General features: G+C 41.7%; 1 protein-coding gene across 6 annotated transcripts in view; it reads right to left on the minus strand.

The window, feature by feature from the left end:
- Positions 1-25304, minus strand: part of BRD4 (bromodomain containing 4) — a 138915-nt gene that overhangs the window by 3514 nt on the left and 110097 nt on the right. For 5 of the 6 annotated variants that reach the window (XM_053294383.1, XM_053294384.1, XM_053294381.1 and 2 more), the window contains 9 exons: positions 24529-24830; positions 23429-23539; positions 10546-10598; positions 9702-10023; positions 8090-8635; positions 5250-5362; positions 4879-5038; positions 4395-4522; positions 849-1060 (listed from right to left, as the gene is read on the minus strand). In XM_053294383.1, coding sequence (XP_053150358.1) covers positions 849-1060; positions 4395-4522; positions 4879-5038; positions 5250-5362; positions 8090-8635; positions 9702-10023; positions 10546-10598; positions 23429-23539; positions 24529-24830 — 1947 coding nt within the window. The remainder of the gene's footprint in view (positions 1-848; positions 1061-4394; positions 4523-4878; positions 5039-5249; positions 5363-8089; positions 8636-9701; positions 10024-10545; positions 10599-23428; positions 23540-24528; positions 24831-25304) is intronic. The other variant, XM_053294382.1, reaches the window with a different exon arrangement.

Here is a 25304-nt window from a genome sequence, read left to right on the forward strand (position 1 = left end):
CCCTGGTGGCTGGTGTTTCTGTGAGCGGCAGCCCTGGGTGCCTGAACTGTGAGTGGGCCAGCTGGTGGGAGGAAGTGACAGCCTTGAAGCAGGATTTCCTACCTACTTCCTGCACTGTAACCATGAGCAGGGGGGAACATCTCAATGGGGTTCCTCTTGAAAACTCTTGCAGATGAAAAGGATTTCTAAAAGTCTAGCCTGGAGTACTCCTGGATGGAAGCCCTGTTACAGCAGGTCTCCATGTTTGCTAGGGATGTGCACAAATCGTGATTTGATCACCAATTCGAAGCACAGCCTGGGCACCTTTAAAAGCAATGCTGATCACGCAAATGGCATGTTTGGAGACCATGTGCATGCAGCCGGGCAAGGGCTGCTAGGAGAGCACCACGTGGCGCGAGAGCAACTGGGGGGCACACACTGCTACAACAGGAATCTGCAGTAAGCGGAGGAGGAGCAGGTACAGACTTCTCTCCTCCCTTTCCAAGGTTCCTAGGCTGTGCTTTGAATCAGTGATCAAGTCATGACTCGTGCACATCCCTAATGCTGGCAGCTGCTGAACTTGGCACTTGCAGATGCATTTTGTTGTTTCAGCCCTCTTTTATAACAATGTTGTGCAAGACAGCCACAGCATGTACTGCTCCTTATGTTCAGGAACATGGACTTGCAGATAATCTCCTAGGACAGAGCATCTCCTACCAACAGGAACAAGTTGTTTTTTTATCCTGCTGCTAAAACTTCCCCACTGTCCTTACAAGACCCAACGCAAGAGACAGTCCACCCAAGGTAGGAAGGGAAAGGCTGATGCTAGTTGAGAAGGGCCCCCATCCCGGTAGACCGATTCCTCTCACCTCATCCTCTCCTGCTCCCGCCTCTGCCGCTCCTTCTCCTTCTCTGCTTGTTCTGCCTGAGCTTTCAAGGCCTTCTCGCGCTCTTCCTTTTCCCGGGCTGCCCTCCTGAACTGCTCAAAGCTGTCACTGCTGGATTTTGCTGTAGAGGACGGTGTGATGGGGTGCTTTTGCACTAAGCTTGCCCAGGAGCCCATATTCTTTATCTTCAGATCCTGTGGAGGAAAAACAGGTGGTGTCAGCACTGAACGTGTAGCATAGTTATCAGTATGCTGATGACACCCAAATCTATTTCTCCATGTCAATATCATCAGGAGAGGCATATCCTCCCTGAATGCCTGCTTGGAAGCAGTAATGGGGTGGATGAGGGATAACAAACTGTGACTGAATCCAGACAAGACGGAGGTACTTATTGTGTGTGGTCGTCACTCAGGAAGCGATATTGATCAACCTGTTCTAGATGGGGTCACACTTCCTCAGAAGGAACAGGTATGCAGTCTGGGAGTGCTTCTGGATCCACATCTTTTCCTGGTTTCCCAGGTTGAGGCAGTGGCCAGAAGCGCTTTCTATCAGCTTCGGTTGATACGCCGGCTGTGTCCGTTTCTTGAAGTTCATGATCTCAAAACAGTAGTACACTTGCTGGTAACCTCCAGACTTTATTACTGCAATACGCTCTATGTGGGTCTGCCTTTGTGCATAGTCTGGAAACTACAATTAGTACAAAATGCGGCAGCCAGGTTGGTCTCTGGGTCATCTCGAAGAGACCATATTACTCTTATATTACAGGAGTTGCACTGGCTGCTGATGAGTTTCCAGGCAAAATACGAAGTGCTGGTTATAACCTATAAAGCCCTAAACAGCTTAGGCCCTCGGTATTTAAGAGAGCGTCTTCTTCCGCATGATCCCCATCGTCCACTACGTTCATCAGGGAAGGCTCGTCTGTGGCTACCTTCATGTCGTTTGGTGGCCACCCAGGGAAGGGCCTTCTCTGTTGTCGCCCCGAGACTTTGGAACGCACTTTCCATGGGAATAAGAGTCTCCCCATCTCTAGCAGCTTTAAAAAAGTCTCTAAAGACTTATCTTTTTACCCAGGCCTTTTAGCTTTTAAACTTTTGATTGTTTATTATTTGTTTTAAACTGTTTTTAGTATTTGTTTGTTGTGATCCGCCCTGAGACCTTGGGTTAGGGCGGTATAAAAATGTGCTAAATAAATAAATAAATAAATAAATAAATAAAATCGTTAGCCAATGAAGTCAGAAGTGCACATTAAGAGCTCTCAGTTTTTCCACTGCATTTCCGGCAACAAGTATCATGTGGACTAAGTTTGCCAACGCTCTCTAGTCTAAGGCTAGGAGCAGCTGGCTATGACTACTGTTCAAATCCTGTACAGAAGCATGTGCAAGACAAGACTCTGGGCTATTGATGACCGGTTATTTCTGCTGCACCTGCATCAAAAAGCTGAGAGTCTATGCTGTACCCATAGAAATGCAGAAGGCTGAAAGGCTGAGAGCTCACAAAGTGCTTTCAGCTATGAAAGTAAAGGAAAGTAACCCAAAACCAGTATGTACAAAGAGGAATGCCTAAGAGCCAAGTAGATGCTGAAGCAAAACCAACAGTCCCTCAAATGACAGTCCCTGATTTATTATACATTCCAAGATGAATTTGCTTCTTTGTGAATTCTCCTTTTACTTGCTCACCCAACAGTGGATGAGGACTCTGGTCCTGAAAAGGCCAATGGTTGTGAGTGAGCCAACTGGCCTCTGATCTGGGAGTGGGGAGAAAACAAATAGCTGGGCTCTAAGGCGGCACAGCCACTCAAACGGCAGACTTTGCAAGCCAGAAGACAGGAGATCCCCCAACTCAGCAGTGTCTTCCACATGTGAGTCTTGAGCACAAGCCACCATTTGAATGGCCGCTCAGAGACAAGCCCAGTGAAGGGTTGCAAGAGCGACAAAGTGCAGTGTGGCAAGACCCCCAAGATGCCAGTGGCCTACCTAAATGGTCCTCTGGACTTAGTCACCCCCCCATATGGCCACCCAGAGTTAAGTGGTCCAAGTTAGGACCAAAACACATCGTGGCTAGGCAGCAGTGGTCAAGCAGACAACCAACAGCCTGATCCACACATAAGAAGAGGTGGGTGGAGCCTGATAACTGAGCTCTAGGCACATTCATCCCCCTAGGGTTCACTGGATGGAGGTAAGGGAGCTGGCAGGGGGTTGAGCTGGTCTGATCTCCTCCTTCAGCACAGGCTGCTAGTAGCCTGAATTCTTCTTTTTCTTGCCTAGCCAGACTCAAGGGGGATGGAGGAAAATTAAAACTAGCGTAGCTGGCTCCTCTGGCAGGCGAAAGACTGGTTGTAGAGAGAAAGTGGGAGGTGTCTCCTGGCCCAGCTCCAGCCAAGTCTTTCTTTGGAAAGCCTGCCTCCTATTGGCTAGATCAGAGGGCACTCCAGAATCTTGGTTCATAGAAGGAGTTCAGAGAATTATGTAAAATTAATGAAACAAAACTGGAAGAGAACAACACTCAATCAAGGATAAACAATTTAACAGTGGGATTCATGTTAACCAATCGAGAGAGAACAAAATTATTTCAATATTTAGGATATAAAAATATCAGTGTATCCAATGTCAAAAAGAAGAGATCACAGAAAAGAAATCAAGTGAGAAGAGGGTTTCCCGGAGGTATCCCCCAAGAACCACATCAGAACAAGACCAGGAGGAGAGCTGGTCTGGCAGCAAGCATGAATTGTCCCCAGCTCCACCTTAGTTTGTATTTGGATAGATTACTCCCTGGCATCTCCAGGGAGGGCTGGGAAAGACTCCTGCTTTAAACCTTGAGGAGCCATCACTACCAGTCAGTGTAGACAACACTGAGCTAAACAGACCAATGTCTGACTCAGAATAAGGAAAGCTCCTTATGTTCCCAACTAAGTGAGTAAACCCGCAGTGTGGAGATGTACAGACAAACTCTGGGAAAGAGAATTCACTGTATCTGTTTTCCATACCCAATCTCATTCTTTCAAATGAGACCATGATTGCTAGCAAATGGATGGGAGAGATTCAATAGTGGATACTATTCAGGATTCAGGTAATTAAAAATGATAAGCCAGGACAATGTGCTGCTACTGTTTATTCACTTTAGCTGGAAGATACTCTACTCTTTTGTTAAGATGTATAGATTGATGTGTTACTTGGATTCAACTCTAGGATGCCTGGTACTGATCAATAGCTTTCAGAAAAAATGTTAGTGGTCTGCAAGAACGTTAATGCTAGCAGGCTCATAGCACAAGAGAGCGGGGGACAGGACAGAAATCTTGTACGATACTTCTCTAACACACTTTCACTCATATCGTACTGGGAAACAGGCAATTAAGGAGGCACATGCAATCTCCTGGGAAACAAACAACATAGACTTAGAGGAAGTTGAACTCCGTAACCTCTAGGGCTAACTCTCCATTCCCACAGGAAATATTACTTAGTGGGAGTGACAGCAACTAGGATCAGATTGCTAAAATCTCCTTTCCCAGGGCTAGTCATTGAAGGCTGTTACCTTTTTAGGGGCAACTGGTGTTTTTGGTTCCTGCTTCTGTCTCTCCTTTTCCTGAACTCCAGGTGGTGCATTTTGCTCTGGGGGTCTTATAACAGGCCGTCCACTGTCCACTGGCTTCATCTCTGTTCCTGAAACAATAATCATCACTGTAAGAAGCTATTTCTGTAGGTAAGTACTAAAGAATGATCAATCACTGGTCTTCTAAGACGTGGAATTTATATTTATGCATTTAAGGATTTATAATCCACCTTTTTGCAAACGTCTCAAGGTGGCTAACGATACTAACAAGACTAAAACAATAAAATGATATAAACCAACCCCCAAACAGTAGCAGTAAAAAAATAAAACCAACAAACCACAAAGCCTATTAAAACAACAATCCATTTAAAAAGGAGGAGTGGAGCAAACAGCAATCAGTTTCCCCCTTTCTGTAGTAAACGACACACACACTAATTTTGGCAAACACCACTCAGCTATCACTCACGTTGTTGGATATGTGCAGGCGGCTTGATGCTCTCTGGGTGCTTGGGAGGATCCTGCCGCAAGGCTGGACTGAAAGTCTCATTTCGGATGACTGGCGACTGCATCTTGTCTTCTTTCGCCATAGGCTGCGACTGAACCACAGACGCTGCTCGCAGTTCCTGCTGCAGTTGGACATCAAATACAAGTCAATCAGAGTGTCTTCCTTTCCCCCTGTGTAAGCTCATCCCATCTCCACCTGGCCCATGCCCAAGACAAGTGTCCAGAAAGAGCAGCTTACTGTATCAAGCGCAGTGAATGCTGGAAAATGTTTTCCAGGCACATCTGCAAGCTGTGCACTCTAAGCATACATTTACATTTACCATGTGCCTTTACCTGTTTTTTTGGCTGGACATTTGGTTGTGGTGGAGACTGGTGTGGCAGCCCCTGGAACTGTGGCATCTGTGGGGAATGCATCATGAGAGGGGAAGGCGCTTCTCTCAAGTGACCTGGAATAATTTAGCACCAATCAGTTGGCTTCTCGTCACCGTTTACTTAGAGCCATTCATCAAAGACTTTGGGAGGATGAGCCTGTGATGTGCTGCTGGCGTTTCCATATTACCGTTAACAGGATGTGGGAGAAAAGACTTTAGCAGCCTCTGTATGAAAGCATGGCATTATTACCAAACATGTGCTAATGTAAAAACATCTTGGCACTCAGTGTTGTTCAGGTATATTAAGAGAATGCATGCAGTAGGGATGTACACAGTACCGGTAGGGGTGGGATGACTTTAAAGGCGGGGGAGGGTGCACTTACCCCACCCTCCGCTTTCCCCGCTGCCAATGCCGGCTGGAAAATCGGTCCGGCGGGGTGGCAGCGTACCTCCCTGCCACCCCGTCAGCTCTTCGGACTGGAAGTAGTCCAGTACGCTTCAGACTTTACGTGCGCATGCGCACTCGCTACTTCCAGTCTGAAGAGCAGATGGGGCGGCAGGGAGGTACACTGCCGCCCCGCCGGACCAGTTTTCCAGCCAGTGCCAGTGGGGGAAAGGCAGAGGGAAAGGTAAATGCACCCTCCCCCGCCCTTAAAGTTATGCCACCCTCACCGTCAAACTTTTGACCAGTCAGTGTTTGAACCTGTTCGGAGGCCCATAAAAGGGCCTCCGAGGAGGTCCATGCACATCCCTAGTATGCAGATCAATGAACAGAGAAGGGAAACCCCTTGCTGCAAATCCTTGTGTTACCAAATAAATGATGAAAGCTCCCAAGGTACACTTCACAACAGCTTCAAAGACTTCATCCTCACTTTTAAAGCTCTCCACCTGCATCAGTATGACCCTTCTTGATTCTGTCCCACACAAGCTTCTCTCTCACAGCTTGTAGATTGTTCCTAGTCCAGCGACTGTGACTTGTGCCATACAGCTAACTATGCACTAAACAGTATTTTCCCCTATTCATTCAGAGGCCTCCCTTGCCTCCTGCAAGTTATCATTAAAAATATTTATATACCGCTTCAACAAAAAAGTCCTCAATGCAGTTTATATAACAAAAAGGTAAGAAAAAGGGCTTACAATCTAAAGCATGAGCACACATGACATCAACAACCACTTCAAGATGCTTTTAACAATGTCTTTCAAAACACACACACACTCACACAAACACAAACAAACCCCTCAGACTTTAATTTATCTACTTCTCCTGTGGTAGCCCATCCTAATTATTTGAGTCAATTCTTGATTTCCCTCCCTCTCCTCATCTTATCTATTGTCTGCACACTAAGCTTTTTGGGAGGGATGCTAAGTACAAAAACTAGTACATCTTTGGTATTAAACGAATGTTACTTAGGAAGAGGCAGCCTAGCCTTCATGATGTACCATGTTACAATGATCTCATATATTGCTAGAAATCTGACAATATGGCTGTCAAACAAGACACTGCCCTTTCTCTCTTGCCGCCCTTTATGCCTTGAACTCCATTTCCAGATCACCTGTGAGCTGCTACCTCTTACTTTCTTCAAATCCATCTTCAGAACCAACGTTTCCTGTGAAGCCTTTGTCACAACTCCCTGGCCCCTATACCTTTTGTATTGAAGTAAGTATTTGTACATGAACTAATCACATATCCTTCATGTACCTTGACTCCCCTCCCCTTCTGTCTCTAGTGTCCATTTCTAGATTGTATGCTCCTTGGGGCAGGGACCTGTCCTCTCTTCTGATGTTACATAGCACCATTCACATACATGGCATTTTAAACAACAGAATCCCCGATTCTACAATGCACCAGGTGTGGGCTAGAAGGAACAAAAATCATTCCACAGCAGAATCATTCTATCAATAGCAAACTCTTTGGGTTAATTAAAAGATGGCCTACTGTTAAAGCTGTATCAACCTGTCAGAGATTCTAATATTGTATCTGTTATGAGGCAGCAGGGGACATATACTTATGATAGTAGTGTAACAACATGTGTTAACATAATACTGTATGTTACACGTGTAAAAACTGGAACACTTGAGCCAAAAGAATTATGCTGAGTAGTGAGGATCATCTGAGCCAATGGGTTGCTTCACTGCCTGAAAAAGCATCTTTTCACTCCCCCTATCCTTTATGAAGAAAGGTATTCCTAAAGTTCACTAACCCTACATTAGCAATCACTGAGGCAAATATGTATTCTTCTGGTTCTGGTTCTCTTCTCAGCTGCTTTGCAAAGTAAGTTTTAAAAGCACAGAAAAATATTTCCCTGCTCTATAAAAGTGTCTGGATAATGTTTAAAGTGAAGACAGATGAGATCCCGAATGAGCAAAAGGCATTCTGAAAGGAAGAACTGAGCATACAGAATACAGTTGCCAAGCCAAGAAGAAAAACTTCGTAGGGATTGAATTTGTAAAAATGAACTTTTCTTTTGTCGACAGAATTGTGTAGTGCTACATTGGCATCCAAAAGAAATAAGAGAGCAAGCTAACTAGGAACACAATAATCCCAGTTAGACAAACCGTCTCCTTGCCTTGCATCCTCTTCGGCTGATTTCTGCTTATGTGGAATGTAGGATCCCAAAGGATTTCCACAGTGATTTGATCAGAATAAGCCCTGACATTCTATCCAACCGTTTAACTTTAGCAAGTCTGGTAGATTCTGGAAGTGCTCAGAAAAGCCTTCCCCAGCCCCCAGTGCCGCCCCCGCCCCCCCCCCCCCGCCAGCATGTTGCGATCGGCTACTCAGTCCATCTTAAGGCAACTTACCAGCTGAATAGGGGTCTGGTTTATGATGCCTTGGTGATGGGTGGTGTTGAATGACTTGTTGGGGTTTTGACGGCTGCTGTGGTGGTGGCGGCGGCGGCTGCTGCTGCTGTGGGGGTAGATGCGACTGTGGAGGGGGCTGAGGAGGAGCAATATGGGGTGGGAACTGCATGGGCTGCATATGTACTGGCCTTTGCTGTGGCTGATGCTGCAGTTGTTGCACGGGAGGATGAGGGGGCGGCTGAAGGGGTGGCTGAGGCTGCGACTGGACCTTCACCGAAGGGAGGAGAGAAGTCTGTGTCTGCGCTTTCTGCAGCTGCTGCAGGTACAGTTGCATCTGGCTGTTGCTCAGGGCCAGGTTGTGATGAGGGGCAGGAGGGTCTTCATCCTCCAGAAGCACCTGGGGAGGCTGGGGGAGCGGGGGCTGCGGAAGCATGGGCTGCTGGTTCAGAGCAGGGGACACTGCTGGAGGCCGAGGAGGTTTCGGAGGGAGTGCTGCGGCTCGATTGCTGGGTCTGGAGGGTTGCTGAGGCAGAGCGTTGTGCAAAGCTGGAGCAGAAAAAGCAGCAATGTCATCAAAGACTGTGTAGGACAGAAACCGTTGCAGTGTTCTTCCCAAAGATTAATACAAAACGGGGGGAATGGAACTGACCTCTGGGGGTATAGAGGGAAGTACAGGTTTTTGGAGTTAAACCATTTAAAATGCTCTCTTTTCCTTTGTAAAACCTTCAAGCCTGCATGCTCCAATAGGCACAAAGGCTTGTTTGAGGAATATAAACTGCATTGCTTTGCTTTGCTTTGCTTTGCAGGCATTAAATATAACACAAGGAAGAAATCTCACAGACCACAGTTTTCTATGTATTAAAATGCAGGGTTTTTGTCTGTGCCAAACAGAATACCCAAAGGAGGACCCTCCCCATGACAACATAGCATGGAAAAGAAACCCCCAGCGGTCTACATGCCATGAGAGGAAGGCAAGGAAGAAGGCAGGCACTCAGGCCGGGGAGCTCTTGTCCTCCGCTCCTGAAAAAACCATCTACAGCCCAAGATATAAGATTTGTAAATCATATGTAATATGCTTGTTTTAAATATTGTAAGCTGCTTTGGGTGCTTTCTTTAAGGTTGAAAGGTGGTATAAAATGCAACAAATAAATAAAATAAATTACATATGCTGTAAGTATAACACCCTCTTTGTCCCTGAATATCAAACCACCACGGGATCTGTATGGCCTTGGTGCTCAAACACACCTACAAGGGGCATGCCAGCTCAGAGAAATCTAAGGGGAAGATTGGGATACATGGAGTTCCTCAAGAAGGGCTCACCTGGAGGAACACAGGAAGCTGCCATACACTGAGTCAGACTATTGGTCTATCTAGCTCAGTATTGTCTTCATGGACTGGCAGCGGCTTCTCCAAGACTGCAGGCAGGAATCTCTCTCAGCCCTATCTTGGAGATGCTGCCAGGGAGGGAACTTGGAACCTTCTGCTCTCCCCAGAGCAGCTCCATCCCCTGAGAGGAAGATCTTACAGTGCTCACACTTCTAGTCTCCCATTCATATGCAACCAGGGCAGACCCCGCTTAGCTAAGGGGACAAGTCCTGCTTGCTCTCCTCACCTGGAGGGGACACCACGGCATGTTGATTCAAGTGAGGAGGAGTGCTGTGCTCAGGTTGCTGAGGGAGATGGTGTGGCACCTCTGGTTGAGGCAGATGCATAATAGGTTGAGTGAAATGTGAGATAGTGTCAAACATGTTCCCTGGGAGCGGATGCTCCATAACTGGGATCTGCGCCGGAACAAATGCTGGCGGCGAGGACTTGACTGGAGGGGCTGCTGGCTGAGGGGCAGGTAGAGGTGGTGGCAGCTGCTGTTGCTGCTGCTGGGGTTGCAATGGCGGCTGCTGCTGCTGCTGCGCCTGTTGATGATGATGATGGTGATGCTGCGGGAAAGAAAAATGGATTATAAACATCAACAAAACACATTTTGTGCCATCAGGCAAGACTTGTCCTATTTCTAACCAGAAAGTGACTTGTAACATACAAATACACGGAACATAATCCTGGCAAAATGAGCTTTAGGAGGGGGCATGTTTGCATAAAGTGGTAGCATGGGGTGCTTAACCCTTTCTCCAGCCCTTTCCTGCCAAGCTAAAACTCCCACAAGATTCCAGTTGTCCATCTGCAAAGGTAAATATGGAACTGGGTCTCCATGACGGGGAAAGCAGATTGGTGCTGAGGAGCTGCAGTGAAAAAAAAGAGTGAATGGGAAAGGTGGAAGTGCTGTTCCTTCCCCTACCTCTTCTTCATGCAAAAACACCTTCTCCAGAAATATGTTATTTATTTCTCCTCTCTCTCTCTCTCTCTCTCAACATGTTGCAGAGTGGAACACAGGAGATTCTGAAGCACCTCCACTGCTGCGAACTAACAACAAACAAATATGCTGGTGCTCTTACACAACCCACCTTCTTTTGTTCTCGTCCAGAATGTCCTTTTTTCTTAAGTTTGGGGGGCATTTCTGTGGAGAAAAGAACAACAAAGGATTACAGTGTGGGCACTGATTTCAAGTATAGTACTACAGACTACTTTATAACCCTGACAATAAATAATAATAATAATAATTTTAAAAAGGTACACCATTAATAGTTCTGGAATTCCACAGGAAATTCTACTTAGTGTCCCAGGTTTTCCCCCCCCATACCACACTAAATGCCTTGCTTAGAGAAAACACTTTTTTTTACTGTGTACATGCACAAGAGATCAAACAAACTCTAAGCACTCAAACAACTATTGTCTTTCTAATTAACCTTCCAATCAAACCTTCCAATTAAATTGGTTTGTGAAAGCTGTTGAGCCAAAGGCTTGTCAAATGAAAGCACCACCTGCACTTAGCTATTTACTTTTTGCAGGGATTTTCTTCCAACCAGCAGAGCTGCTAGCAAATTGTTTACCATGCCTTTCCTCCATACCTGCTTTGAGCAGTACTAAACTGCAGCAGTGACTGTTTACATTAAATTAACAGTTCTTATCACTTTTCTTAAGTAGGCTGGTGGATTGTGTCCACTAGCCCAGGAAACAAAGTGTATAGTGAATGGTTTGCTCTAGAGCTTTTACTATAGTGTTTGCATTGTGCAGTAAAATAACCTAGAAGAGTCCTCACACAGTCCAAGCCCTGTTTTCCTGAGCTTGGTTTTTTGGTTTCTTACGGTTACCTCAGAAAGATTTTTTAAAAAACATATAGAGAACCAGAGATAACCCAAAGCTAATTAGCCAGACAGGACTATCCTTGTAGGTTTTATTGCTTGCGCCCTGCTAGTGGAAGTTTGACCATTTTCTTATGACACACCTGAACAACTGCAAAAAACCAGCTATAGATATTACATCCACGACAATCCGTATTCTCACAGCTCCAAACAGGTAAAAAATTATTTGTTGAAAGAGAACAATAAAGAAGTTGGCTTATAGCAGCCAACTTGAAGAGATAAAAAAGTTTTCTTTACCAGACCAGAACATTTAGTTTGACTCTAAAACAAACATGTTTATTATAAAGGGAAGAAAAGCATTATAAATTCTCATTTCTACTCCCACAAACAGCAGAACTAAAGTGAATGGCCTATTATTAAAAAATAGTTTTAGATAGATAGATAGCTTTGTTTCCAATGCAAATGAGATAATGTGAGGTCTTTACAAATCAGAATATACTTGAACGTGAGGTGTGAAAGTTCACACCAACATATCAAGATTATGTCCACAAAGATGTATTGCAACCTATTGGCTGTTGTTTCAAACTCTTCCTAGATGAATTCTAGCTGCATATCTATAACTTATCCCTGGCTTTAACCTGCATTACTTCATCTTAATATATTTATATCCAGCTTTTCATTCAACAATAAAGCAGCTATGTAAACCTAACCTATGAATAGGTTGTTGAAAGTCACCCTTTAATAACATATTTACTAGGCATATCTGGAATCAATATGCCAAGAATTCATAGACACTACCAAAGTATGGACACTACCAAAGTATATTCCTAACAGTGACAGTGTAATTTCATGAAAGATATTCAAGAAGCAGGGTGATAAAATGTGAGATTGAGTCCAGATCTAGAATATGGGGTCCTAATCCTGCATTTAAAGTATGCAATAGGTATGTGGAATATGAGAAGAAAATAGAACTGCTTACTCTATAAAACCATGTGTACCTTCCCTTCTCCAAATATAAGCTGACCTACCTTTAGCACTTTTGCATCATAAGGTGCTTTCCAAATTCTAGCATCACCAAGTTGTATTATTGGAAAGGGAAAGCAAACTTCAAAAAGAACTGATGGTGTTCTATGTTATTAGATCAGGGCATACAGAAGCAGGGAAAGCCAGAGAAGGTGTTTAACATCAAGAGGCAAAGAATACAAGGAAATCCCACTTTATGATGTTTCCACAGGCTAATTCACACATAATTTCAGCAGCCGGGTTATTGTTAGCATGTTTAGGGGCTCCACAAAAATATGGTAACATTTTATTTCATCTGAATATGCCAGATTGTCTGGCAAGTACCTGCACCAGTGCTGATGGCCATATGGAGGTGGAGGATTGGTATGGATACTCATCATGAGGGAATCTATTCTAGAAGTTGCCACAGGCTGCAAGAAGCCTCAAACAGAAGCAATGTTTAGGAACAAGCACACGGCTGAGGTAATGTTTGAGTTGGGCCCATGAATGCTTCCAACATTTTACGTTGGACATTTAAATTAAAGAATAGTAACAGCAGCTCAGCCAATGTGATTTCTGTAAGTGTGGGAGGTAGTAGTTGTGTAGGAAGCATCTCTCAATTTGACAACATAGGGCTGAAAATCTAAATATATGGGTTTATTAGCTACTTGTTTTTTTTATGTACTTTGTTACTGGCCTTCTGCTCTGCAAGTCCCATACGAGTTGATCAAAGCATGTTAAAAAAAAGAAGACGACGTGAACAAGCATTCACCCTGCGTAAAAAGAGAAGTTGTGATTGCTTTGGGAAAAGTGACATGAATACTTCAATTATTTCTAGCATTACTTAATCCTAGAGGACTTGCTCTTACTGCCTATACCTACATAGTTCTGAAACAAACACCTACTCCTTAATTAGAGCCCCAGAAAGAAATTTAGCATATCTCAGCAAGCAGGTTCAGACACCTTAACACTACACTATGGTTTAACCATAGCTTAATGTTATTAGCACAAAGTTTGGGCTCTCACACACCCTTCTTCCCAATTCAGTAACAAATTGCAGTTTGTTCTAAACCAGGAATTCCCAAGCTGTGGTACTCACATGTTGCTGAACGACAACTCCAATCACCCCCCAGCTACAACCTATCGTGGCTGGGATGATGGAGTTGTAGTTCAGCAACATCTGGAGTACCACAGGTTGAGAAGGCCTATTCTAAACCACAAGCAGAATCTGAATTTCCCCCCTTGTGCACAGAGAGTGGGAGTACAAAAGTTGATGCTTATGCTAGTAACACTAAACTATGTCAGTGTGTCATGTCGCAACAGACATTTTCAGTACATCTTTAAGTGTAAATTACATAAAGGTTATACATTAGTGAGAAACTAATCAATCGTTGCACAAGCTTCTATATTATTGCTATTTATGTATGCTAACATGTTTTCTGTCACAAAAGAGGAAATGCTGAATTCTCCAGTATCAAGCAACACCATTTGTACTTCTCTGCTCAAGCAGGAGACAAGCTAAGGCAGAGAAGGGAATTTTGTTTCAACTACAAAAACTATTACATGTTTTGACACTGTCACACTAGACTAGGTAAGAGAATGCTGAGCCTTCTAGAAATATGAAAGCATCTATACATAACACAGACTTTAAGAACTACACTCTCTCTCTCTGCCCCCCCCTTCTGGTGGCAGCTCTCAAACCACTAAAAAGCCCCTTCCCCACAGAAAGCAGGGGGATGGATCCTCTGGAATGGCTTCATAGAACATGAGGGGCTGCAATCAGGGTGGAAGAATCAGCATCACCCTTCCCACTCAAATGTACATGCAGAAGTATCTTCTGCACAAACACATAAGGGGCTGGATCTAACCCTTCTCCCCGCTCCTTATATTTTAGTCCCGCAGAATGAAAATAAACAGTACTTCACTAAGAAGATCTCAGTTTGAGCATCAGAATCTAGGAAGAGTTTCAAGTAAGAGGAGCCTGGTGTGTTAAAAAAAAAGGTTTTATTTGCCAGCTAAGCAGATGAGACTAGCAACTTAAAGCACATTAGGACCACACAGTGCTTTCTCAAAAGCATCAAGGCTCATATGCTTTACATGTCATCTTTCTTCACAACATAAAAATTTTGATTTCTTTAGGAAAATTAGCAACTGGTGGTAGTACAAAATGTGATAAAAATAAAAAGAATTTTCCCCATTCTGAAGCGTCATTTAAAATTGTAGTTTGTTATTATACAACAGGTACATTTTCTGTAGCAAACCAAATTCTTTATTTATTTTATTATTTTAGAACAAAAAATAGAGTAACTATACAATTTGTTTTAAAATTATTGTGATTACATCACTGTTAAATCATGAGCATGCAGATAAAATATAAAAACAGATTATATAAATTATTTGTAAATTATTATTTTTTAAAAGTAAAATAACTGAAGTGCCTTATAAACAGCTGAATAAAAATGACAGACAGTCAACTCATTGTCAAATGCATTTTGAACAGTTAACACTTATGAATAAGGGAAAGCAGAATTACAGCTTTGCTAAAAAAAAAATCATGCAGTTATACATTCCAGCAAAAAATCCAAGCCCTTATTCCATCCCTTCACAAAAATTAAAAACAAAATGACAGGAACAAATGCAAAATGGAGAAAACAATTTAACAATGCTAAAAAAGACAATATATATATATATATAAAGCCCAAACATCAAAACTTTTATAAATGAATAACCTTCACTTTAAAAAGAGAGAATCTCCATACTAAACTGTCGTTAACAGGTTCAGAATATGAAATTTGGCGGTTGTGAGTGACTCACTTGTTAGGAACCTCTGTACTGAAGTGTTTTTCCCCTAATGTTGTCATGAAAAGCATTGTATCCAACTACTGCCCTGCCTATGCATGGAAGGCCATTATTTATTTTCTTAAGACCAACCCTATCCTAAGTGCTTAGAGTGGACCAACTTATATAGTTTTTCTTGCCACTGACAACTGTGTATAATGATTCTGTTCCAGTCATTAGTACAAAGCTTAACATTCAAGATCAAGTTCGTCTTGCAATGCTCAGTCTTAAGTTTTATGGGGGAAAACACAACCATATTCAAAATATACTTCTAAGGCAGCTGATATATATGCTGGTGTTTTAGCTTTCAAGAAGCAATTAAAAATATTTGGTTTTGTAGGGGGAAAGTATAAAGTAAAATAGATACAAAGCACCTATTCAAAATAAACACATTTAATGCTATATTGTGATCTTGCAGACAGTCCAACAACTGTTTGAAAACCGGAGCTCCTGTTCAGCCATTCGCCCCCTAATCACAGAAACAGAGGCAGTCCGCTTACAGCATTTTCTCTTCAAACACACACTGCTCTAAGCGTGAAGAGTGAGGCTTGATAGTGAGTGATGGGCTGGGAGCGGGACTTCCAACCTGCTTCCAGCCCTGTAAGCACATTCACTGGCGTTCTCTATGAATTCTTTTTAAAAGGGCTATACTGCCTGCACTTTGCCAATGTGTGCAAAAAGCTGCATCTGACATTGAACTAAACTGGGAAGCTCTTTCTCACACGGAAGGTTTTTTTTAAGCAGTGAAGGCCTGGAGACCTTTACACTGGGCTGCTTTCTAGTAAGTGATACCAAATTAAAAAATGGCTTTGCTTCCTGTTATTTAAGCCTGAGCCTGAACCTGAAATACACATGCTCTTGGCATCCCCTCAAAACAAGGACTGTTAGTCGCCTCCAACTTGAAGCAGGAGGAGACGACTTCCATCTACCTGCAACTAGAAAGAGATTTAGAATTAAAGCGGGACAATGCAGAATGAAATCAGGCAAGGCCATCTGTAAAAGGCTCTTCCGATTAATATCCAAATGGAGACATGGGCCATCAGTTGCCTGAGAGAACACACTGCCTTTTGGACAAGTAGGAACCGTCCTCTTCAGCACAGATCCTTCTCACATTCTCAAACACTGACCTATAAGTGTCCTTGGATTATTCAGACAGTGTATTTACACTGGTCATTATCCAATGAAACCAATTCTTTCAGCAGCTTTCATACTAAGCCACTGCACTGCTTTTTAAACTTGGAAAAGGTTTTAAAAGGCAGTTTTGGGGTCCAGGAGAAGCATCTATTAAAAAGGGGAACTGACAAGAAAAAGTCTGGTGCACACATACCTCTAGATCATGGCCATAGCATATAAGATTGTCTACCCATGGAAGAAGCTTCCCAAGTAACAAACAATTCTGTGGGTATAAACCAAAACATGCGAGTAGTTATATTTCAAAGGGACCTTAACGTTATGCAAAGGGCTCCAACAGCAATGTATCAAAGAATGTTGATCGACATGCTGGGTTTGAACATTTTTGTGTTTGGGTCATAGTTAAATGTAACATAATAAAGTTAAGGACATTCATACACAAAAAAAAGGTTAACGCACTAAAAATTACATGATCCCAATAAAAGACTGAAAAATAATGTATTCAGTCCAAATCAGAGGAGGTCTGCTGAGGAAAAATAAACCTGTTTTACATGTTCAAGCTGGCTACTATATGCTAGGATCTAGCCAGCTACAATGCATGATGTTTGGATATTCAGCCACTGGTTAGAAGTTTACAACTGGACATAATTCACTAAAAATGTCCCCAGATCAGTACACAGTGAAGAGATTAGTTCCAGAATCAAAAGATAATTTTGAAAAAGTTGTCAGGAGGAAGGAGTCAAAGTGAAAAAAGTATTACCAGACACTTACGCAGAAGTGCTCTAACATACCATAGACACAAAAACGCTACTGCTTTTCAAGAAAGCAGGGGGTTCAGCCAAAGAACCATACTTTGGCTGCAGTAAGGAAGAATGGTTGTGATCTCTCTCTCCCCTCCCTCTTCCTCATGTTGGGATAAGTACGAATAAGAACTCTACTGTGATGGAGTACAGCTCAGGTGCTTTTGCTCCTCTTTTGGGTTTACACTAGTATTCACCTTGTAACTAGTGAGCATATGTGGGTGAGTCCACAACTAACTGTCCTCATCAGTGCTCAATCACCTGCAGTCTCAACAAGCTCTTAGATGAAAAAGTGTTCCTCTGCTTGAAAAAAATCATGATTTTATGCAGAACGTGGGCAAAATATCTTGAATACATTCAAAATCCTGTTCAGGAAGCTCAGTAATGGAAATCTGGAAATGAGGCCTAGTTCTTATCAACAGTAGACAAGGAGGTAAAACGAGTTCTCAGCTCTAAGACTTGAGACTGGCAGTTGGATATTTAACTGGATGTTTCTGCATATTAAAAAAATGTGTGGCATGCAGAAAGGTAGTATGCCAGAGAAAACCATCCTCTCTGGTATGCTAGTTTTCTATACAGCAAGAATGTTATTGTATGGAGGAGCATTTAATCATAAGAGCCTGCACCTTTCGCTTCAAATGGTAAAAGTCAGTGACAAAACTTAACACTCATTAATTTTAATAGATATAGAGCGCAGCCTAAATGTTTCTAAGGAAGAATAATATCACAGTACAGTTGAAAGTAAACATACTCTCAATTTCCCATTCAATAGATCTGTTCTGATATAACCTATCCTTGGCACAATAATTTGCAAGGGGGTGGGTTGCTAGGAGCCAAAAAGAACTGATTGGTAGATGAACCAACATGGAATACATCTGCTCAAGTTACTATGACAACCAAACCCAAAGTAGTACTGCCAAAAATATTGGCTGACATCCTGAACTGGAGCGTGGACGCCAGTAAAGTGTACCATGCCAGCGGAGCATAGACAGGCCAGAAAGATGTATCCATATTGCAGAAAGCTCTCTCACAACCACAGGGAGTGCACATGTGGGAGGGGCGTGGTTTTTGCCTCTCTTTTCTGCCTTCGGAAGTGTCCTGTGTCTTCCAAAAATACACCCCTGAGGCAGAGAAGATCAGTGAACATTGCCACCCCCCTCCCCTTGCACTGCAGTCTAGTGGGAAAGCTTTCAGCAGCCTGGATGCATCTTCCTGGAGTATCCACATTGTGTTTGTCAGGATGTCAGCCATTGTACCTAATTTAAAACACATGTAATATCTACTGCATAAACATATTTAAAATTCCCAAAGAGGCTTACATAGTAGAAAGATAGGGGGAAATTACTATGATCTATAGTATTTCTCCATATCCTAGAGAAACTAGATACTACTAACATAAGTAGTAGTAAGATTTTACTCATACAGGTGAACCGCATTATCTGTGGAGGTTCCGTTCACTACAACCACAGATAATGGAACCACAGATAATGGGGTGGATTAGGTTCCTGGAGACTGGAAAATGGGCAAAAGGGGCAAAACCTCACTAAATAAAGTGCCCTACCATGCTTCATGGGTCTCTAGCTGTCCAAGAACGCCCCCCAGTCCCAACTGCCCCATTTTCCTGCAAAATACTGCAGGAGAAAAATGCTTTTAAAAAACCAAATGTGCCACAAAATGGCAGCTGGAAATGACCTCTGAGGTAATTTCTGGCCATCCTGAAACTGCAGATACATGTATACATGCATACCCTTTTGTATCCACTTATAATGAGGTTGAGTGGCAATTAAGCAACTACAGATACGTGGAACCGCAAATAGCAGTACTGTGATTAATGAGGTCGACCTATATTTTTTCTTTAAATCAGTATATTCCTGCACCAATCATGCACTAAATACATATGCTCATTCTTCACATAAAGTACCGCGGGGGGTTCTGCACTGCTTGCGTTTCTGCAGACATCTAAAACAAGGCCAGTGCTATTGCAGCAGAGCACTCTTGCACTAATATGGAAAACTGCACAATAGCATCTTCATGATGCTAGTCATTAGAAATAATGGCTGGACTGTTGTGTAAATGCAATTGCACAATTTTCCCTATTAGCACAAGAGCAATCTTGCGCAACAGCATCGGCATTGTTTAATACAAAGAAGTACCATAAACTAACATTATAGCACATCAAACATGCAACGCTATTCCTCTATGTTAAAACAATTACAATTCTGTTACTGGGACATTGTTGTTCCAATGGCTAGAGTCTTTAAAATAATTTCTGTTTTGTCAACATTTCAATGAGAAAAAGTTCCAAAAGAGTCTAGCTATATTTCTGTTATTGGCAACTAGCTTCATCATCAAAATAAGTGTATTAATCTGTACAAATGATGGCTGGTTGACACTCTTAAAAGAAAATTTTACTCATGGCTTTTATCTTCTTTTTCTGTGCCCAAAACTTTAAGCTGTCTTGTACTAGAGACATTTGCAAATGCTTTGGCTAAAGTTCAAAAGAATAAAATGCACACTGGGAGAGAAGTAACCACACATGTGGCTGGAACATTGTTTCCCTGATTAAACTGAAGCAGTTCCCATGGCAAAAGAGACAAGATAATTTTAAAAATGCACAATACAGCTTGCTTCTTCAGCAATGGGAATTACTGAAGCGAAATCAAGAAACAAGGTTGTAGCTGCATGCAGGTCTCCCTGTATACATGCCTCCCTTCTGTAGATCCCAAGGCTTTATTCTTTAACTTTCTAACAGAAGAACCAAGTCAAAGGTCAGCAGACAAGCAACCTAAAAAAAATACATGCAACATACACTTCCAGTTTCATGAAAAGAGTGAAGTAGAGGAGGATTTACTAATAATTTAAGTACAGAAGAATCTTGATATCTGCAGATTCATTATCTGTGGATTCGCGTATACGTGGTCAGGTAAAGGACACCCAACCTCTGCATACACAGGGGGGAAATCATGTTGACCTCACATATCTGCAGGTTGGGGGTGGCCGGAAATAACCGCAGAGGTCATTTCCAGCCTCCATTTTGTGTTTCAGAGCCTCAAAATGGCTCCATTTAAAAGAAAGAAACGGGGAAAATGGTGATTTTTGGCCAATTTGGGTGCATTCCAGGGCACAGCGCAAGTCAGGGGGAACAGCTAAATACGGTAGGCAGCTTCCCCCTGCGTCTTCCCCAAGGAAATCGATTTTTTTTTTTATATTCCACCCAGACCAGAAACCTAACCCCCAACTTCTCACTGCCGCAATGCCTTGATATTTGTGGTTTCCATATTTGCGGTTGTGTTGTAGAACGGAAACCCAGCAAATACTGAGGCCCTCCTGTACACTTCTGCTCTTAGATGCAAAGTGCTTTTCTTAGTTGACTGGGTAACAGCAGAAGAATCAATATTTTCAGTGACACTTCATTTAATTTGATACTCCAAGTAGTATCTGTAGGTGATGAACAAGTTTTAAAATTACATTTGTCCCTTGAATTGGACATTCCCTCACATATCGGATGCGGCTTCTGAAATGCCTGACATTGTACAATAATATTTTTATGCAAAATTTTGTATACCAACAACTTTTCTGGACTCTATTCACTATAATTTTACAACCTACAAAAAGTATGAGAGTTTGGCTATATACAGAACTACTACTGTCTCTGAAAACAAGCCAAGCTAAAATATAGTACAATAGAATGGAGGAAGCAAGATAGCATGCTAGCTTAAAAAAAAACCCAACCCAAACAAAAAGCAAACAAAAAACCCCTATTCTATGCCAGTATTCCTATACCTCGGTTGATCTCATTTAAGTATTTGCTTTTTATTTGTTGAATACTAACTTGATCACGGCTTTAAAAAAAAACTTTTCACTGTCAATTTGGCCATGATACCTAGAGGTGCATCTATACATGCAAAATAAAAGTTTCCAAAATCTCTCTTCTCAGCAACTGCCCCAGAAAACCCCCAAGTGTTTCTTAAACTTCTGTGAGCTTAAAAAACAGTTTAGGGAGTTCGCACTTTTCTTTTTTAAAGGGAAACTCAAAGGAAAATACCAAATATGCACTACAGATGGTCTCTCTTGGAAATGCTGCCTCACCAAATCCCCAAACGACTTTTCTAGTTCAGGAGAATTTAAGCAGAATTGTCTTTAACATTCTTTGCTGAGAGTTGGTAAAAAGGAAATCTCTTGGTGTGTATGAGTCCCTCTGGACTGTGTCCTTTGTATATATTTTGCTCACTAGATAACTGCTTATATACGATAATTTATATCAGGTAAATTAACATCCTCCTGTCTACAATCATTATCAACTAAAACAAAGACAAAAACGCAGTTAAAATGAATGGTTTTGGAGCCCTCAAACTTTGCGCTTCAATTTACTCCTATGCCTCTACTAAGCATGATAAAAATTCTAAATCCAGTCCAATAGGAACAAATTTGATTTAACAAAAAAACCTCCCCAAATCCAAACATAAAATCTGGACAGCGCAAGATAACACTTTCTTCTTCCATTTAAGGATCTTTGTCTCAATGTCTGCTCAACAGCAAGAGACCATTTTCTATCAATAATAGAATAATATGAAGAACAGAATTCCAGCCCATTGAAATTTCAGTTTTAAACACCAACTGAAAGATGTCTTTTTCAAAGCTATGCTGTTATTTAAAATACTTGGGTCTAGAAATGTGAAGGCCTAGGGAACAAACGAGGGAAAAAACATGTTATTTCCCATTTTTTCTTGGGGAAAAAAGGAAAATATTTTTCCCCCTAGGCTTTCACATCCCTACTTGGGTCACATATCTACAGATAACTAGAATGGTTAGAGGAACACATATGTGCCACAAAAAGCCAAACTTTACAATAGTCATTTAAAGAAAGTTGCTACTGAAATTCCTCCTAGCTGGCAGCCGAAGGGATTAGGGGCAACAAAAAAAAGGACATGGAGGATCAGATATGTCTGAATACAGTTTTAAAGCTGAAAGCAGCTTCTGAAGTGTAACTGCATAGCCAAATCCTTATCACCTCAGCCAACATACAAGAAGCCTACAATTTAAAAAATTCACCTGAATCTCTCTTTCCCCTTTATATACATAACCAATCTCTAGGACCTTCACAAAGTTCTGCAGATAGTAGGAGGTGGGCCTCTTGTTTCCTATATGAAGCCTGGCTTCGTGGTGTAGGAAAGTATCCTCCAGAGGTTTACCTGAGCACAGTTTACTATATTATACACAGCTCCTAATCATACCTTGACCTTTTCCATTACTGTGTACATTAATTTGATTTGGAAAATATATATCCTAAAATTTCTACTCCCAATACACTAGGAGTGCAAGTTTGTTTTGAAATGGTGGCTAACATTCTGCACAGCAGAATGCTGGTGCAACTGCATGGCTTAATTGTTTTTAAGTCGCAGCACAAATGAAGTCTTGGGGAAAACCACGGGGATGCCTTCCATGTGCGTGGCAGCCCTGGTGGGTCCCCAATGCCAGCATTCCACTGTGGGGAATGTCAGTCATTGTTTTAATGAATAAAACCTTTAAAAGACAATCTACTCTCATACATTTTACTGTCTGTACCTAAGTTAAAGCAACGGGACTAATATGGCAATGCGACAGCAAGTAGAAATTTTGCCATATTTCTAAGGACTATTTATAATGTTTACAAGTATTTATTATTGGCAAAAAGTGCACCATGAGGAATCTAACCTTCCGTTGGGGTCCCATAAGGAGTATCAACTCAAATAAGGGGCAATTTTACCATTTTACAAGAACTGACTCCATTTGCCTTTTGAATTAAGAGAAACATGTAAACCTTTCAAAACTAATGGCAAAAAAATCAAACTAAGACAGTATTAATTCAAACCAGGAACACTTTTCTTAAAATCGTTGTAGGAAAAGGCTTGTAGCATTCTCAGAACATTTCTGCCCTGAACTTGTTTTTACAGGAACTTTTCAATGTCATTTTTCTCACATACAATCACACATTATTTCTACCAGTTCCAGGCAAACTGCCTTAATGTTATCTAAGAAAAGTGTATTTTACTTTCAGTGAGATGCGAAGCCAGTTAAGGAAAAGGATGTTGCCTGAAACTGAGAATCTCAATCATTATAGAGATAAAATGGCATCCTGGCATAAATTATAAAGTGGCTCCATCATCCTAAAATAATACAGCACAGTTCAGTGCTCTTTTAACAATTAGATGCAACACCCTCTATCATATTGTTGAGTCCAAACAGGTCAAGTGTCACATACAAAAACTTTACTGCATATTGTTTTAATTACAAAGATTTAAAAAAAATTAATAAGACCAAGCCAGTACTAAAAACATATTTATTTATACAGGAAACAGGTATAGGACTGAGTCTTTAAATAATCTGCATCTAACCTGTTTCTGAATCTTCACTGTCGGAGGAGCTGGACTCACTGGTGCTCTCAGACTCTGAGGAGGAGAACCCCTTCATTTTAGAGGAACCAGCAATTACATCCACTTTCTCTGCTGCAACAAGATAATAGCACAATATTGTCATTGGATAAGAATATAATCCAGAACCCACTGGTGCTACGTAGAAGGATTCCCATTAAACACTATGGTCTCCTGCTTCTTTTTCTCTCTCCACAAGGAAGATTTCTGCAGATTCTTTAATTAGGTTAACTGAAGCATTACTTCAAAGGACACAGAAACCTGCTTTCCTGCTGCTGTTTTCTTTCCCAGGCTTCAATGAAGGCAAGCAGAAAATAAACTGCCTTGTTACATTAGAAAAGTAATACAAAACAAATTCTACCCCCAAAAGGTTTTCCAAACTGCCACTCAGATATTTCTCATAGTTTAGCACTGCTGTACTCTATCCTGCTCTCTATGCAACAACTACTTCAAAATCTTTACATCTGTTGCTGCACCACTCTCTTAAAAGGCTTTACTATTCCTTTAAATAATGTTATCAGAAATTAGTCAAATCATATTAATATTTCAGAGAACTGGAGAATAGCCAAGGGTGTTTATCAACTGCTTTACCAGATACCACCCTGCATTGTCTTGGAAGCAACCCTAAAAAAAAAAAAAAGGCTTGTGTATCTAGTTGCGGTGAGCTTGCATCCCAAAGCAAACACTTTCAGATCAAATAAAAATGCATTTTTTTCTTTTACAAAGCAGACTGTAACAGCATATAATACTTCAGTATAACAGAAATGTGTTTTTATAGTTATCTGAGGAAAATACTTGTACTGTAGTCTTAAGTAGAGGAATACTAAGATCCAATGGCCAATATGAGAGGCCATCAAGATGAAGTCCAGTGGTAACATCTAGTACATCTGTTATTAAACTAATCCACTTGTTGGAAAGGCTGCAACTCCGGAATGAGGGGCTCTTTTTCTTGCATGAGTTTATAGTGCCTGAATACTAACATGTTCCCCCATCTCTATACAGTGGTAAGAGGTTTAATACACATCGCTGGAATGTGAAGCAACTGCTCTGAGCTTGAAAGGTACCTTGAGGTCTCCTCTTCTTCCGTAAACAAGACGTTACATATCTTTCCAGCTCCCGCAACGTGGATGGCTTTAATGTCTCAAAGTCAATTTCAATCTCATCAGGATTGGAGTTTTTGAGTGAGGGTTCTCTTGACTGGATGATATGGACAACCCGGCCTAGTTTCTCACCAGGGAGTTTATTAATGTCCAGGCTCAGCTGTCTTTTCTCCTCATAAGACATTGGCTTACATTTGTCCTCCTCCTCAGACTCATAAGCAGGAGGTGGCTTGGTGTTCTTCACAGTCACAGGCTCCTTCTTACTACTTAAAGAACAATTATAATGCATTATTATAGGAAACAAAACTATTCCAAGATTTTAAAAACAAGCAACACCATGCTATTCTGAAATAGGACTTTAATTACATTTAAGGTTTGCTAGTGTTAAGAGTTGGGACATGGTAGTGTCCAATAATGTGAGTTGTCAGTCAGGAAGTCTACAGTTTAAATCTTCTCTCAGTCACTAACACAATAGGCAACCTTACAAACCCGCACCTGCAAAATGGAAATACCACCGGCCTATTTTACAGAGCTCTGGTAAAGAGTGCTCGTAAAATGTATTGCCCACTTAAAAGGTGTGGTTCTACTGCAAAGTATTCTTTCAGCATGTGAACAGTACAACTAGAGTGATGAGTAGATTTTTTTTTTTTTTAAAGAGGAGAAGTTGATGGATGAGCATTTGGGCAAAGCTTACTTTCAGAATACAAAACACAAATAATGACTTAGACTTCCCTGACTTT

Source organism: Hemicordylus capensis, chromosome 2 (assembly GCF_027244095.1).
Source record: "Hemicordylus capensis ecotype Gifberg chromosome 2, rHemCap1.1.pri, whole genome shotgun sequence".
Lineage (NCBI taxonomy): Eukaryota > Metazoa > Chordata > Lepidosauria > Squamata > Cordylidae > Hemicordylus > Hemicordylus capensis.